At 43.4% G+C, this 17,857-nt stretch overlaps 1 protein-coding gene across 2 annotated transcripts in view; it reads right to left on the bottom strand.

The window, feature by feature from the left end:
• WDFY4 (WDFY family member 4) overlaps positions 1 to 17,857 on the bottom strand; it is a 293,287-nt gene that overhangs the window by 184,182 nt on the left and 91,248 nt on the right. For both annotated transcript variants that reach the window (XM_030798591.1, XM_003278166.4), the window contains exons 19-24: positions 17,435 to 17,613; positions 10,888 to 11,119; positions 9,264 to 9,409; positions 7,954 to 8,065; positions 7,022 to 7,212; positions 1,510 to 1,662 (exon numbers count right to left, since the gene is read on the bottom strand). In XM_030798591.1, coding sequence (XP_030654451.1) covers positions 1,510 to 1,662; positions 7,022 to 7,212; positions 7,954 to 8,065; positions 9,264 to 9,409; positions 10,888 to 11,119; positions 17,435 to 17,613 — 1,013 coding nt within the window. The remainder of the gene's footprint in view (positions 1 to 1,509; positions 1,663 to 7,021; positions 7,213 to 7,953; positions 8,066 to 9,263; positions 9,410 to 10,887; positions 11,120 to 17,434; positions 17,614 to 17,857) is intronic.

Here is a 17,857-nt window from a genome sequence, read left to right as displayed (position 1 = left end):
ATGACCCATCTCTCTGCTTCAGAGCTCTTGTCACCGAAGTCACATACCTAAAATCAAATTCTCACGTCGTTCTACAGTTAACATCGCTAGATATCAAAAGTTTGGTAAAACTTATCAACAATCTAAAAATTGTTCATAATGCCTTTATTCTCATTATTAATTTTGATAATTTATTCTAAGAAAATGTTTTTAAAAGTGGGAGAAATATCGGCACAAAAGTCCCATCTATAACACAATTTATAACAAAATATAGAAAGAATCTAAAAATTTGACAATAGAGAAATGATGAAGAAACCAGGAACTCTCAGCATAACAGAATATTATTCTGATCTCAGAACAGTGCTTGTAGGTGTTTGTAATGAAAATGTTTAAATGTTTTTGGTATGTGAGCAAAGACTAGACTCAAAATAACCTACAGTATAATCATGACTATGATTTTAAAAATGTATTATACATAGAAAATACTATAAGAGAATGCATCCAGGTTTGACAAGAATTAACTAGGTCTTGGTAATAGGAGAGTTTCCTCCTCACATTTTTCTCTAATTAAAAAATATTCTATAATAAACATATATCAATTTTTTAATAAACAAAGAAAGACCTTTGAAACTTCTCCTGAGGACCTCCACATGCCCAGGCTAAAGTGTAGTCTGGGCAGTCTAACCCCTTGGGCCTGCCTTCTCTCTCCCCTGCTCTTGCAACCAACACAAACCTGTAGGCCCCCAACAAGCCACTTGCTCTCAAGTCCCCATGGCTGCTCTCACTCTGATGTACAGTATTTGCAAACAGCATATACACTCCACCTGGAAGGTCCTTTTCCCCCTGAATTCTGACTGCCTGCTCACTCCCACTCCCCAGATGCCCTGTGCCTGTCTCACTGTGGCACCTAGCATTTGCAGTGTTACCTTGGCTATGTCCCAGTCCCATCTGGCTGTGGGGAAGGGCTGGGTTCTAGTTTTCACTGTGTCTCCAGGACATGGCCAGTACCTGACCCAGCGGGTGCTCAGTAAATGATGCTTCGTGAATGGGTTGATCCACCCAAAGCAGTTGTGTGCGATGCTCCTCAGTTAGCCTCAGGCGTGTCCTTCTGCATCCCTCAACTCACCCCTTTCAAGAATCATTCGGAAACAGCAAAGCACCACCCAAAGGAACTGAGATCATTTTTCTTTACCCTCATATGTATATGCTAATTAATAGTTTAAAAATCCTTTCCCAGATACTATCTGGCTTAACCCTCATGACAGCCTGCAAGGAGATGAAGGTCTCCACTTCACCCAAGAAAAAGAGTGGGGCTCAGAGAGGTCAAGAGATTTGTCCGAAGCCACTCAGTTCATAGGTGGCAGATGTCATTACAAACCAGAGCCTCTGGGCAGGCTTGTTTGGTTTTCCCTCTCCCTACCATCATGACTATGAGGGAAACTGACATTCTGGGTTTAGGGGAAAGCCCAGACTTAGCATATTTACCATCACACACACTCCTGAAGGGCTAAGGGCCAATCTCTAATTTACCTCGAAATTGCAGAGGATGTGCTGGAAGACACCAGTGTTGGTGATAGCAGATGACCTGAAGCCCAGCTCCACAGTGCCAGCCACTGAGAGGATCAGCTGAAAAATTCGATGGTTCAGGAGAGAGGCCTTCTTCCTCAGGAGGAACGCCATTATCTGAAAAGGTTAACACAAAGCAGTTTCCTCATGAATGCAGCATTAGAGCTTTCCCCTTCACCCACTTGTCTCAGTCCAGTCTGCAAACCTTCTGCTCTCTGCTGCTACCATCCTTCATTCCCATGTTCTCAGAAGAAAAATACACATCAACTTCTGTGGCCACTTTTCTGTGCTGTGACCTGACTTCTCACTGGGACCCTTACTTTTCCCTGCATCTTTTCCATGTTTCCAGAATGCCACTCTCTCCTGGTTTCCTCCCACACTCCTCAAGCCTCATTCTCATTTTCTGTTACTGGGTCCTTTACATGCATAACCATCCCATAAATGCTGCATTTACGGGAAGCTACCACCTGCCCATGAGCCTGGCTGCACCCAGCCAGATGTGCCTGTCAGTTGCACCAGCCCCTGGGAAGCCAGCAACATGCAGCATCCATCCCAGCATGGAGGCACTTGGGTCCCAGCATACATTTGGTGACCCAGCTTGTCTCAGGTGAAGAAGATGGGTCCCACCAAGCCTCACATCTCTGTTGACTCCAGCCCCACACAAATCAGTCTGCCCAGCCATCCATTGGCATATGAGCCTTGAGCCACCTAATCTGGAGTCTCAGCTCCTTCCAGCCATGGCTCTATTCCCCATCAATGGCTCCAACACAGCCCGCCCTCTCTCCCTGTCCTCCCAGACATGTTCTTGCAACGTACCCTTGGGAAGCCTTGTTTGTGATCAGAAAAGACTCAATATCTTTCCAGACTATTCATATATATATATATATATATATATATATATATATACACACACACACACACACATATATGAAATCCCACAGCAAGACAAAATTAGGGTGGCTAAAAGTTGCATGTGAAAACATTCAGGCTGACTGGCTTCACTTTACATCAAATAGTGTCAAATGTCAAACTGACACTCAGTTGGTTCTGGCAATCCAACGCTGTCTTTCTAATAAGCCATATTTTCTTATCCTAAAGATCATAGTTTCATTGCTTCTCCTCTCTCCTCTCACCTCTCTTCCTCTCCCCAACCTGACCTCATATTTTGCTGAGAAGATAGAACCCATCAGATATGAATACTCTGTCTTCCCACCACCAAATTAACAAATACAAGTGTTGCATTCCTTCCTGTCACAAGCAGTCTCCCATCTACCTGGTCTCTGGATCCTACTGGTCACCATCTCAAGGACACTGCTCTTTGAGATAACTGTTCTCTCCAAGCTTCCACTGCCCCAACCCTGGATCTCTTCCTCCTATGTACAAATATATTCTAGTATTTCTCATTGTAAAAATAACCCTCCCTCCATCCCTAATCCCTGTAGCTTTTACGCAGCTCCTCCTGCTCATAGGCAAACTTCTAGAAAGCATTATCAACACACCCTGGCTCCATGTCCTCACCTCACATTCTCTTTTCAACCCACATCAGCCAGCCACTGCCTCCACCTGGCCACCTCCCTCAGAAAGGCCACCAGGGACTTTCACGTGGCCAGATCCAAAGAGGATGCCTCCCTGCTTTGTTTATGCTATTCTTTATTAGCATTTAACATGGTTTGACCATACCTGCCTTCTCAAAACACGTTCTTTTTTCAGATTCCTTGACATAACTGTCTTTGGTTTTTCTTACCTCTTGCTTCTCAATCTCCTTTACTGGGTTTTAATTATATTCCCAGCTCCATGTGGTTAGCTCCTCTTTGTTTCCCCCTCAACCTTCTTCTCGCTCTACAGCTTCTTTTTGGCAATTTCATCAATTTCCTTAGATTAAATATCATCATGGCGGCGATGACCCTCATATTTACACCTCCAGCACAGCCTGCCCCTGAGCTCCAGAGCCTTCTCTCCCACATGATACTTCACCTTCAATGTCTCACAAACATTTCCCACTGAGCGTGTTCCAGCATCTCCCTTCCTTCCTGTCAGCAGCCTGCTGGACCGCCCTGGCTCCTTTCCAGCGCCACCTGCCCAGGCTGCTCAGAGATCCTGAGACTCCTCAGGTCAGGAACACAGGCTCCTATTAGGTCAGATTCTATCTCAGCCCCTGCTTGAATCTCATCCCCATGCCTCATCTTCTCCACTGGCGTCAAGGGGTATTCTAACACCTCGGTCAGTCCGTTTCCCTGTCCCAGCCTTCCTGCAATTGCCCATCACCTGTGAGGCAGAACCTACATTCCCTACAGTGGCAAGGTTATGGCTCCCTACCCTCCATTTGGTATGCCATGCACAGCTCCATAACCACCCTCACCTCCTACCCGTGTGAAGGAACCCAGACCAGATCCTGGGTGTTTTAATGTTGGTCTGGAACAGTATCCTCCTCTTTCCCCATATTAAGAACACCCATCCTATCAAACTCAGCTGGCTATTGCTTAGTCTGAGAAAAGGCTGATAAGTCAGCTAGACAGAAATAACAGATAGGAAGGTTTATGCTCTCCCACCCAACAAGTAAACCAGCAGATGAGCCTAGAGTAAAACCTAAAAACTGATGAAATCCACTCTTGAGCAAGCCACTTAATTGAAGACCCTTGTTTTCATTCACGGATTCATTCCCCAATCCTAACTGAGCACCTACTATCTATGGCATGTTCTTAGGGTACAGCAATAAACAAGCAGGACACATGCCCTTATGAAGCATGTGTCTTGGGGTGAAACAGACACAAACGTGGTAATACAGAAGCAGACATCACGCAAATGCACATGCAGGTTACAAAGAAACACAAAGCGAGAAAACGTGCCTAGGAAAGGATGAGGGAGGATGGAGGTTGCATTTTATAAAGAGCGGACAAGAAAGTTTAAAAAAAAAAAACAAAATAATACTATTTCTTCAATCAAACCTGCCATTTACCACCTCTCTTGCCACCCAGCTTCTCCTTCTGATTTTCCCCAAAGACATAAATATTTGAAATGTTTCTTTTTTAAAGACAGAATAACAATTTTAAAATTTCCTTATTCTGCCTTCATGTGTAAGTGTACAATAAACCTCTGAATCTGATGAGCTTTTTACCCAAAGGAGATATCTGAGAGACTCTCCCTCATGCTAACAGTATTTTTCTGTCCACCTTCTTGGATGGTAAGTCCCATGAAAACAGGGACTAAACCCACCTTGTTCACCTCACATCCCTAGTGCCTAGCACAGTGCCTGGTCTTAAGAAGCATTTGATCAATTAAGTTGAGTAAAGAGATTCCATCCTTGGGCCACTCCTTGTCTCTACCATCTCTTCCTGGAAAGCTCAGCCAGCTCAGTCTCCAGGAAACCTCTTGATGAGCTTCCTTTTTTAACAAAACCCTTTTTGACCCCTCTACCTACATGTGACAGCAGGAGCTATGTACCTCTGTGGTAGATAGTTCCTTCTCTCATGGCAATGTTCTCATTTCTGAACCCTCACTGAGAGCTCACCATGCCCACCCCCCATCCCCAGGACTGGGCAATGAGACCACAGTGAGCCTGAGGTAGTCTGAGCTTTCTAAGAAGCTCAGAGTTTCTGGGAAGATAGCCAGGTAGCCAGTGAGTCACAAAGCATGTAGTAGTTCTTGATGTGAATCTTGGACATTGATTGCATTTTTATTTATGTTAAAATTATTTTGGTTCTTGTTTTATTTTATCCTTCTAGACACACTCATGAGGGCAGGAACTGATTTGTGCCATTTTAGAAATGGTCACAATAATTATTAAAATCCCTAGCCACAGCAGATATCCTTGTGCTGTATTAGAATAGATCCTACTACTATCATCTTTAACAGCATATTCAGAGAAAACCTTTGTGTACCAATATCCCCAATTCTTGAGTTTTAGCATAAACTCAGATATACCCATTTACTCATTCCCAAAACATGTACTGAGTGTCTTCATGGTGTCAGTAATACGCCAGCAAAGAGTAAAAAATATTAGGATCTGTAGAAGATTCCAGTAGAGATGTGTAGAAAGGGCATTCCAGTGTGGGTGCGACAGCAGTTAAAACGGGATGTGCCCACGGTGCCAAGGAGACCAGGAGACAGCCACATGCTCAGCTGGGGGAAGAGAATGCTGCCTTTGCTATTTGAGCTTGATCTGGGAAAACAGAAAGAGGGTGCTTGAGGGAGAAAAAAAGAGGTGCTCCAAGTGGAGGCCACAGGCACACAAAGTCGCTGTTTAATGATTGGAGAAGGTGCAGGATTTGGGGAGGTGGGAGCATAGGCTGAAATGTTGGCTGGATTGGCGATGGGGCTGGAAGGAAAGGTCTGTGGCCAGTTTTGAATGGCTTTGAAAACCTGTCTAGGGAGTTTGGGATATGGTATCGGTAATCAGATGCCTTTGAAGGTTTTACACACAGGAGGGACACCACCAGATATGTGATGTGGGGCTACAGCTGGCATCAGTGGGCTACGAGGGACAGGCTGGGGGAAGGATTTACTGTCCAGCTGTGGCAGTAGTCCAGACAGACAGGGGGAGTGCCCAGAAGGCCATCACACAGCTCTCTTCTGCTCTAACCCTGACCCAGTAGCCAGAGACACCGGAGGCTTTGCCCTAATCACCCAGCAGCCCCCACACCAGAAGAAGCCTCCACTGCCTGAGACCCATGACATGGCCCAGACCCCGGCCCTGGCCCTGCCCTCCTAATTCCTCACCTGGCTGCCTCCCAGCCATGTGAGAAGTTACTCAAGGGCAGTGGCCACGTCTCATCTGACTTTACCAATTCTAAGTAACAACGACAATCAGTAAACACATGCGAAGCAGGTCCCCTGTGCAGGTGCTCCTCTAAGCTCTCAACACATATAAACACAGTCATCACAACCCTGCAAAACAGGTGCTCTCATAATCCCATTTTACACATGAGGGAACTGATGCACAAAGAGATTAAGAACTAGAAATGACTAATGTTTACTTAGCACTCATTCTGGGCCTGACATAATTCTAACCTCTTCACTTGTGTGAGATCATCTAATCCTCACTGCAACCCTATTACAGTCCATATCTTATAGGTGGGGAAACAGGCAGAGGATAAGTAACTCATCTAAGGTTAAATAGCAAATTAGAAGAGATAGGATTTAAACTCTGGCAGTGTGCTCTGCAGCCTGGGCTCTCAGCCACCGTGCTAGAGACAAGGTGGGGAGACCACCACAAATGAGGTTAGAATTTGTCAGTGAAAAGGGCCAGAAGCCGCAGCCAGGTGAGCATCCTCACCCTGAGCAGAGCTCTTGGGCTGGCTGTTGCCTGCCCCTCCTCTGCTGCAAAGTTGCTGGTCTCAGAACCCAAGGGCTTTTGGCTCCCCTTCTCTAGAAGTCACCCTGGAGGGAATGCAACTGGGGCAAGCAACGCTCATCCCTGTTTCCTGGGGATGACAGCCCTTTCAGGAGTCTCAGTCCCAGGTGGGAGGATGGGAATTACCTGGTACCCACAGATGTGTTGCATCAGGAAGTCACACATGGCATTACTGGTCAGGACCGAGTGCAGAACTTTCACAGCCGCATACATGGTATGGTCATCTGTCGCTAAGGAGATGAGGCCCAGGAGGATGGCGGGCCCGCCAATGAAGTCCAGGCTGCTGGCAGCAGGGCTGGAGTGGAATACCCTCACCCCTGTGTGGCATAAAGTGGGCATTTCATTAACATGTCACAGCTTCATTACAATGGGAAATGCCCCGACAGCACAGGAGGACCAATGAGCTACCAGTGCCACCATCCACCCACAGCCAGAGGGACCTGTGCACCTGGGACAGGCTGGGAGGAAGAGCAGGAGGCTCTGAAAGTCTTAGATGGCTGGGAGATACTGTGCTAAGTCCTTTCTTTGCCATCAGAAGGCTGAACGGCCCAGAGTATTTCAGATTGCTGCCCTCGGCCCTCACTCCAGGGTGTTGGATGAGCCAGACCCCTGAGCCTCAGTATCCCTATTGCTCCAACAACCCATTGCTCTTACCTGTCCTCTAGATCCTGCTGGGCAGGGCACTTGCACCAATTTGTTGCCTTGCTATTGCTCAATTGAATGGTGACCAGCAGTTTTCACTCAAACAGCCACAACCAGTGCTTCTGCTCAAAAGCCCCACTGTACTCACTAGATAGACAGGTTCCTGTTGTCACAGACAGCAGCCTAGTTAGTAGCTGAGCTCACTGCTGATTGCCAGATGTTGCCAGGTGAACAGATCCTCATGCTTTCTGGAAGACTAACTCTCTGGCTGGATTCACTCCCAGCTCTGGTCCTCCCCACCCTGGTTCCCCGGCACACTCTATCCTCTCCACCACTCCAGAACTCCAGGGTGCACAAGCCATGACAGCACAAACCCTGCTTCCCAAATAGCAGCAAAGCTTCCCAGCTGAACATACCTAATTGACCCACAGCAACAGCTCCAATGGTCCGCAGAGACCCTGACAGGTGGCCAGCACAGTTCCTCAGCAAGAACACGGGCATGGCATTGTCACGGGATGAAATGTTCATCTAGAGAAATGAGCAGCAATTAGTCCTAAGAAACTCCTGCAAAAGAAGAAGTGTTGTCCACGAGCTCCTGGAGGGCAGGCCCTCTGGGGCCTGGCCCAGTGCTGAAACTCCATCAGCAATTATCAGGGAATGAATAGCAATTGAACCAATGTCAGGGGATTGAAGCCAAAATTCAGGCTCATGCATTTTGTCTCCCAAGCTGTGGCTGAATTGTAAGTGAGCAGCTTCAGTTACGCAGTCTGAGCCACCAGTGTCCCACGTGCTCACAGTGAGGTGCTAAGAAGAGCAAGAGGGACCCAAGGACACTTTCAGATGGAACAGCGCTACCAAGGTGAGGGCTACCACCTTCTCAGACTAGGGTTGTTCAGGCTCTGGGAGCCCAATCTCTACAGGTGTCAAACGGGCAAGAAGATAGGAATCCTGGCCTCCTACATCAGAAAGCGGTGTGTTGCTGCTAAGCCACAACTTTCATGATTAACAGGACCTAGTTCCTGACTCCCCATCCTCTGGGGGTACCCTCTGTCCATGAGGGTGAAGAGAATATAAACAAATTGCAAATTTTCATCAGTGCTAAGCAAAAGAGCTCTTTATGCAAAAATTGGAAGTAAATTTAATGGCATCCCCATCTACAAACATATCTCCTTGTTGTTTTGAAAATTTACTGTTTTTTGTTTGTTTGTTGTTTTAATCACAGCAATACTGGATGCTGCTGTGAATCACACCTGTAATCCCAACTATTCAGGAGGCCGAAGCAGGAGGATCACTTGAGCCCAGGAGTTCAAGACCAGCCTGGGCAACATAGAGAGATCCCATCTGTAAAAAAAATAAAAAATTAAAATTAAAAAAATCACAACAACTCAAAGAATATCTCAGTGTTAGTGGGTCATTAATACCCAGGACTAGGGAAGCTCAATAGTGTTTTCAATGTTGCAAAGGTATTTAAAATATGTCATTTGTTCTCGTTCTTTTATTTATGATTTTTCTTCTCTGAATAATTATAAATGAAAGGCTTAGTCTGGGAGGATGCCAGTGGGTGAGGAGGCATAGGATATTTTAACAAATGAAGTGGGAAACATGTATTTGTGTATTCATCTACACATGTGCAAACATGAAATAGTGTTTACTTAAGCACTGAAAGCTAAAGCAAACCATGAAACCAGATTCCAACAGAGATTAGCAGCGAAGTTAGAAGATGTACCTCTTTGGCGATCAGGCGGCTGTCCACCTCATTGTAAGCATTTCTGATGTCCGCTACACTGGTGATAGAGGAGCTGGCGATGTGAAGTCCAAAAGAAACTCTTTCTTCTGCAACGAGGGGCGTGGCTTCACTGTCCGGGTCCTCCCCTGTAACAACACATCTTTAATCATTTCTAGTCTAACTTTACAGAGCAGGAAATTAATCCTCATACAATTTAATATCTCTGTCACACAGCAAAGTAATCATTGAGAGGATGTTTGTATGTTGTCACATTGCATGTTTTTGCACATTGTATATTTGCATGTCATTTGTTTTCCCCTCTTCTCTGTTGCTTATAGAAAACCATGGGTTGGGTGTGGTGGCTCACGCCTGTAATCCCAGCACTTTGGGAGGTTAAGACAGGCAGATCACTTGAGGTCAGGATTTCGAGACCAGACTAGCCAACATGGTGAAATCTCGTCTCTACTAAAAGTACAAAAAATCAGCTGGGCATGGTGGTGCATGCCTGTAGTCCCAGCTACTTGGGAGGCTGAGGCAGGAGAATGGCTTGAACCAGGGAGGCAGAGGTTGCAGTGAGCCCAGATTGTGCCATTGCACTCCAGTCTGGGTGACAGAGTGAGACTCTGTTGAAGAAGAAGAAGAAGAAGAAGAAGAAGAAGAAGAGGAGGAGGAGGAGGAGGAGGAGGAGGAGGAGGAGGAGGAGGAGGAGGAGGAAGAGAAAAAGAAAACCATGGCGAAGTCTCCCAAGATTTGTCTTACCACGAAATAGATGCACTCCAGGTGCGAAACTACTAGAGCTTAAAACATCTGTCAAGTATATAACCTCATTCCCTAAAACTAAACTGTTAAGTGACAAGAAACCTGACCTGAAATAGGCTGAGCTGAAATGTCTAATTTTCAATGAGCTGCACAGCCATGGCAAACACCCCAGTTTGAATTAACATACTGGTCTCTAAGTCAATGATACCCATTGTGCTAGTAGAGAAGGGTGGCATGAATATAGAATTGGTAAGACTTTGGCCCTAGACCTGACCTCGTCCCATTGCTCTGGCCAGTGCCACTTGCCACAGGAAATGAAATTCAAAGACATCATGGGCCTGGAGACAGAAATGCTCAAGAGCACTCAATCGCCCTTCAGCACATACAGGCCACTGACATAGATTCATTTATCATTCTTTCCAGATGGGAGCTGACCCCTTTGACTTGATGGAGCACAGAGAACAATGCTCCCTGCTTGAATAACAACAATCAATAATGAAAATGTGGATGTTTTGTCTGCCTGTTTAATAATTGAAGACAACAGTATACTTTAGTTAAAAAGCTTCTTCATTAAAAGCAATGTAACTTATTTATCTCATTCTCTTCTCTCTTTCTTTGCTGATGGTATTGCCCAACCCACCTCTTCCCCATTAGGGCTTTGGAGTTGGAATCTAAAGATATTGTCATTTCCTTTTCTGTGACATTTTCTCTTGGGTTGTAAATATATAATGATACAATTACAGAGGTCTTCCCTAATGACTGACCTTAACGCTGAGCTTATTCTCTGCAAATATGCTATAAATAACTGGATGTCCATTTAAAAACTAATATCAGCAAGAACATTGCAAATCAAAACACTCCATACCTTGGATATGCACAGCTTGGAAGTTACCACAATATCTTGGGCCAAGTTTGTTAATAACTTCCAGAGTTTCCATTGAAATGGCTTCTTCAAAGAGGTATGTGGGGCCAAGACGCCAGACTAGTGAAGACTTTTGTTTCCAGACTCGAGGGGTAGCAATATATCCATAAACATCCACAAATGCGGATGGATCCATAGAAAGGAAAGGCCCTGGCAGAGCCTGGATGTATAACATCTGTTAAAATAAAAAGGACAAGAGTGAGTAGTGTTTGATCTCAGAGTTAATCAAGTAAATACAAAGTGATATAACATGATGTATCTTATTCTCATCTCATAGTAAAAATGTATTTTATCTAAAAAACTAAAATATAATTCTCAAATCTCAGAAGTATGCAGCAAAACAAGTTATTAAATGTGGAGTAAAAAACTGACACTGTCCTTTTGAAAATAAATTTGATAAAAAATATTAAGAAACAAAAAAATGTCCCCTTTCTTATCTCAGTAATTCTACTAAGAACCTGAATGTCTAGTATTGGCAAATTAATAAAGTTTTATTATGAGCAATAATTACATACATACAGAGTGGAAAGGAAGAAATAAAACTGTTTCTATCATGCCCGTGTAGAAAGTTCCAAGGAATTTTTTTTAATATCCTAGAACTAAGAAGTAAATTCAGCAAGGTCACAAGATACATGATCAATACACAAAAATCAATTTTATTTTTGCAGGCTAACAATAAACAGAAACTAAAATTAAACACAATACCACTTACAATTATGCACAAGAAAACGAAATACTTAGTAAGACACGTAGAGGATCTGTATACTGAAAATTCCTAAGTGATGATGGAAAAAGTCAAAGATGACCTATACAAATGGAGAGACATACCAGGTTCATGGATAGAAAGGTTCACTATAGTAAAGATGTTATTTCCCCTCCAGTTGATCAGTAAGTATAATGCAATTCCAGCAAGGTTTTTTGTAGACACAAACAAGCTAATCCTAAAATGTATATGGGAAGGCACAGGTCCTAGAATAGCTTAAACAACTCTGAAAAAGAAGAATTAAGTTGGGGAAGGAACTACTCTAATAATGACTTATTATATAGCTATAAAATCAATATAGTGTGACATTGGTATAAAGATAATCACATAGATCAATGGAAAAGAATAGAGAACCCAGAAATAAGCTTATATAAGAATGCTCACCTGATTTTTGACAAAGATGCAAAAGCAATTCAATTGAGAAATGATAGACTCTTCAACAAATGGTACTGGAGCAGTTGAACATCCACAGGCAAAGAAATGAACTTAAACCTTACACCTTATACAAAAATTAATTCATAATTGATCACAAACTCAAGTGTAAAATGTAAAACTAGAAAATTTTTAGGGAAAAAAATAGGAGAATATCTCCAGGATCTAGGACTAGGCAAAATATTCTCAAATGACACCAAAAGCATGAGTCATATAAGGAAAAACTAATGAATTATACTTCAGCAAAACCAGAAACTTTACCCATGTGAAAGAGGATTAAAAGACATGCTACAGGCTAGGAGGAATTATTGCAAATCACATACCTAGCAAAGGACTGGTGTCTAGAATATATATGTATATATATAGACACACACACAATACATGTATATATTTTAAAACCCTAAAACCCTTAAAACTCAACAGTTTAAGGCCAGGCGCAGTGGCTCATGCCTGTAATCCCAGCACTTTGGGAGGCCGAGGCAGGCGGATCAGGAGGTCAGGAGACCGAGACCATCCTGGCTAACATGGTGAAACCCCGTCTCTACTAAAAAACACAACAAAAATTAGCCGGGCGTGGTGGCGGGCGCCTGTAGTCCCAGCTACTGGGGAGGCTGAGGCAGGAGAATGGCGTGAACCCAGGAGGTGGAGCTTATAGTGAGCCGAGATCGCGCCACTGCACTCCAGCCTGGGCGACAGAGCGAGACACCGTCTCAAAAAAAAAAAACTCAACAGTTTAAAAAAGTAAACAATGCAACCGGGTGTGGTGGCTTATGCCTGTAATCCCAGCACTTTGGGAGGCTGAGGTGGGCAGATCACGAGGCCAGGAGATCGAGACCATCATAGTGAAAACCCATCTCTACTAAAAATACAAAAATTAGCTAGGCGTGGTGGTGGGCACCTGTAGTCCCAGCTACTCTGGATTCTGAAGCAGAAGAATCGCTTGAACCCGGGAGGCAGAAGTTGCAGTGAGCCGAAATTGCCCCACTTCACTCCAGCCTGCCAACAGAGTGAGACTCCATCTCAAAAAAAAAAAAAAAAAAAAAAAGCAAACAATGCAATTAGAAAATGGATGGACATCACTGAGGAGAATATACAGATGGCAAATAAGCACATGAAAAGATGATGTTCAACCTCATTAGCCATTAAGGAAATACAAATTAAAAACACAGTGAGATATTACTACACAACTATCATAATGGCTAATATAGAAATAGTGACAACATTAAGTGCAGAAAAACTGCCTCACTCATCCATTGTTAGCGGAAATGTCAAATGATACAATCATTTTCAAAATAGTTTGGCAGTTTCTTATAAAACTAAACATTCAATTACCATAGAAACCAGCAATTGAACTCTTGGAATTCATCCCAGATAAATGAAGACTTAAATTCACACAAAAACCTGTGCACAAATGCTCACAAAGCTTTATTTGTAATAGCCAAAACCTGAAACATCCCAAATGTCCTTCAATGGATAAATGACTAAACAAACTATGGCACATCCATGCCTTGAAATACTACTCAGAAATAAAAAAGAATGAACTGCGGCTACAGGCAAAAGTTTGGATGAATTTCCAAGTCTACTTCCATATATTGCTGTGTGCCACATTACAATGTTCCAAGTCAGTGTCAGAGCACATATGCAATGGTGGTCCATCAGATTATAATATCATATTTTTACTGTACTTTTTCCATGTTTAGAGTGTTTAGATACACAAATACCACTGTGTTACAGTTGCCTACAGTATTCAGTACAGCCACATGCTGTCTAGGTTTGTAGCCTAGGAGCAATAAGCTATACCATATAGCCTAAGTGTTAGGTTAAATGAGAGGTTAAATGAACTAAGTAGTATACAAGATTTTCTATACTTCGAGGCCATACTATTTTTTAAAGGGATAAAACTGAAATTACAAAATGTGATAAAGTAGCAGGAGGGTAGCTAATCTTCTTTTCTCTATTTTTGAGCTATTTCAAAATGCATTTATATTATTCTTATAATTACTATAAAATCATTATATATAAGAATATGTTTATAAATATGTACAATTGGCCCTGCATATCTGGGGGTTCCATATCCTTGGATTCAACCAACTTTGGATCAAAAATATTCAGGAAAAGAACAATAAAAAATAGTGCTATAACAATAAAAAATACAGTATGACAACTATTTATGTAGCATTCACATTGTATTAGGTATTATAAATCATCTAGAGCTTAGTTAAGCATGCAGGAGGGTATGCATCTGTTATTTGCAAATACTACACCATTTTATTTAAGGGACTTAGGTATCCATGCAGTTTGGTATCCAGGAAGGGTCCTGGAGCCAATCCCCTGAGGAAACTGAGGGATGACTGTATTTTTCTAAATGAGAGTTTACATAATTTCAGAAATATTCTTTTTCACCCTACCAATTAAGTGAGACTTTCAAATAAAAACAAACAAATTGTTCAACCACCAAGGCTTGCCAGGAGTATGATTTTCTGTGCTCTCTTCTCTCTCTGTTCTCGCAGGCACAGAGTCCTCCTCTCTCTCCCACACTGAAGCACCACTCACCCCTCCAACCCACCTTGCTCCTCTCTTCCCAAATTCCCAGTGTATGCACAATTCCCCATTCAGGTTGACTAATAAATGTCTAATGTCTCATAAAGTTTCCAAATCATTTTGCCCAATTCAAACTATTAAAATGCTCCATATCTTTCCAAATTTATCTAAGTTTCCTTTGGCAATGAAAACAAAGGCTCAGCATTTTGAGAAGGGCTGTTAAACTAGTCAAATTAAGCTGAAGTTCTCACATCTTACTCTTGTCCAACAGATGCTTGCATCAAAACACAGGCCTTTCTGTTTATCCCAGTTGAGTTTCACTTGCTGGTCCTGACCCAACTTGTTGAGATTATTTTGGAAAGTGCTCTCTGTCAGTCTTGGCTTTGGCCACTCCATATAGCAACACACCACTCCTGGCCTCCCTGTTGATGGCCCTAGGCTTAGCAGGTCCCGCAAGGAGGATGTTAATGCCTGTACCGCTTCACCCAACCACACTACCAGCCAGTTATGTTCTTCCTGTGGCTGCACATTCAATTCAGTTCATCAAGTGTTTATTCCATGCTCACTGTGTGTCAGCCCCTGTGCCAAGTTCAAGGAAGGTACAAACATCAATAAGACATGCCTCAAGGTATATGAAGTATTTCACAAAATATCAACATATTCTGCGAAAGAAGACAGGAACAAGTGAACTCAGTAATTGAGCCTAAACAGATAAAAACAAAGATATTGCAACCACAAAAGACACCACACATCCCATCCCAACGAACGTGAGGGACTTCTGCTTCCTCTCTAATGACAAGTCCAGCCCTGTTCCGTGTCTCTACCTTCTGGATAAAAGTTATTAACATTCGCAGTCACCAAATTGCACCTCTTTCCAGCAGCACCCAATTCAGAACAGACAGACCTCCACTTCTTTAAGCCCTCTTAAAAATCACCTAAAATAAACCTAGTTTCGTAACAAGCCACTCCTAACTCCTTACTACCCCATGGGATAGGGAATCTCTCGCTATAGTCAGTTTAAATCTAATTTTTATTTTATACTATATGTATGTTCCTGGAGGTCTTTGGCTTATAAGCATAAATAATTCTTAGAACCTAAAACAATCCTTAGCACCTTATACTATATGTATGTTCCTGCAGGTCTTTAGTTTATAGGCATAAACAATTCTCAGCACCTAAAATATTAGCTAACATGTAACAGGTGCTTAATAAATATTTAATGAGGAAAAGAAGAAAGAGAGAAAGGGAAGGAGGGAGGACTGATACTGTCAATAATTGGAGAAAAGGTTAACTATGTTTTGAAGGACCTGTTTTTTCAATGCCCCATCAAAATCTTTCTGGTCGGCCAGGCGCGGTGGCTCACACCTGTAGTCCCAGCACGTTGGGAGGGCAAGGCAGGCGGATCGCCTGAGATCAGGAGTTTGAGACCAACCTGGCCAGCCTGGTGAAACCCCGTCTCTACTAAAAATACAAAAATTAGTGGGCATGGTGGCGGGCGCTTGTAATCCCACCTAGTCAGGAGGTTGAGAAAGGAGAATCGCTTGAACCCTGGAGGCAGAGGTTGCAGAGAGCTGCACCATTGCACTCCAGCCTGGGTGACAAGAGAGAAATTCCATCTCAAAAAAACATATATATATATGTATATGTATATGTTTGGTCATCACTGTCTGTTTTTGATAACAGGACTTTACCAGCAGATGGTATCAAATTCACCTATATGTGTCCCACAGAATTTGGGACTAAGAATTTGTTCTCATCTAATGAGTCTTAACCTGGAACAACTTTGACCCCCAGGGGATATTTAGCAATGTCTGGAGATGTCACTGGTGGTCACAACTGGGCAAGGTCAGGGGAGGAATACTATGGCATTTAGGGGGAATCCAGCAACCCTGTGTATGTAAGGTTCTCCATTCTGGCTGCATATTAGAATCACCTAGAAAATTTTATAAACATTAGTAAATTGTCAAATTACCTGACCCAGGGAGATTCTGATGTAATTATTCTGGGTGCAGCCTGTGCAAGAGAACTTTAAAAAGCCTTTGCAGGTGATTCTAAAATGCAGCCAGGTTGGGATGCTCTCCCTGGAACTTGTGTGAAAATCCAGCCGTACCTTCCTTCTGTGGTCTTCCAGGCCCTCTCTTCTCTGACAATGGCTGCTGGCTCCTGCCAGTTCCACCTTTTCCCAGCTTTCTCTCGTACCTGGGGTGTCTCTAAATGACAGCCATGAGATGCTTCCTCCAGCTATACATTTGCATTCCATTACCTTCCTCATGGTTCTTGCTCTAAATCTGACAACACGTGTTGATGTCTGCACACTTTAGTGCCCTGCTCTTCCATGTGGTGCAAAGATGAGCTGCGTTGGCCTCACCTGGGAGCTTCTTGGAAAAGTCATACTTTAGGCCCTGCCCAGACCTCCCTGAGGAGTTTGCCCCTCAAAATGAGAAGCTTTGCTTTGTTCATTCTGGAGTTTTCTATTTTCATGAACATGACTATTCTTAGAGATCTGGATGCACATCTTCCCTTCTGCCCTGGTTGTGTGACCTTCAGTGCATTTTCTAAAGATGTCCTTTTCATGTCTGAGCTCAGCCAAGTTTCCTGAACAGTAAGGCAGATTTCATTAGATGCCAACCCTACCAGTAATAAACAAACAAACAAACAACAACAACAAAAACATAGAATGAAACCGAAGCCACTTCAGGGTAGTAGCAGGAGGTATGGTTGTGGGGCAAGTGCCGCTTGGAGGAGCCATCTCACCTTGGCGGAGCCAATGACCTGTCCATCCAGACAGGTGGAAACTGTACAATGCCTTTTCATTTCCTTAGTGACAACGACAACCAAGTGATGCCACTGACCACAAGCCAGGAGCTGGCCACACCTGACCTGAAGCTGGCATCCTGCAGAAGGCTCGGAGTCATCCTCAGGTTCCATGACATCTGGAAGACAGCATGAACACTGAGTCTCACATGTGGTGCTACGCTGCAGGAACCCAGGAGAATGGGGAGGGCGTAGGGGGACGTCAACCACTGTGGGCCTTGTACCATGGAGCCCTAGCACCTCCTCTCATGAAAAATGACAACAGCAGCATCAATAACAGCAGTCATTCTTTGAGCTCTTCCTTTGTGCCAGTTTTAAGCATGTTACAAATATCAACTCATGTCATGTTCACAGCCCTGTGAG

This window comes from Nomascus leucogenys, chromosome 18 (genome assembly GCF_006542625.1).
Source record: "Nomascus leucogenys isolate Asia chromosome 18, Asia_NLE_v1, whole genome shotgun sequence".
NCBI classification, from domain to species: Eukaryota; Metazoa; Chordata; class Mammalia; order Primates; family Hylobatidae; genus Nomascus; species Nomascus leucogenys.
The sequence above is the reverse complement of the archived record's forward strand: the minus strand, read 5'-3'. Positions and strand labels throughout refer to the sequence as shown.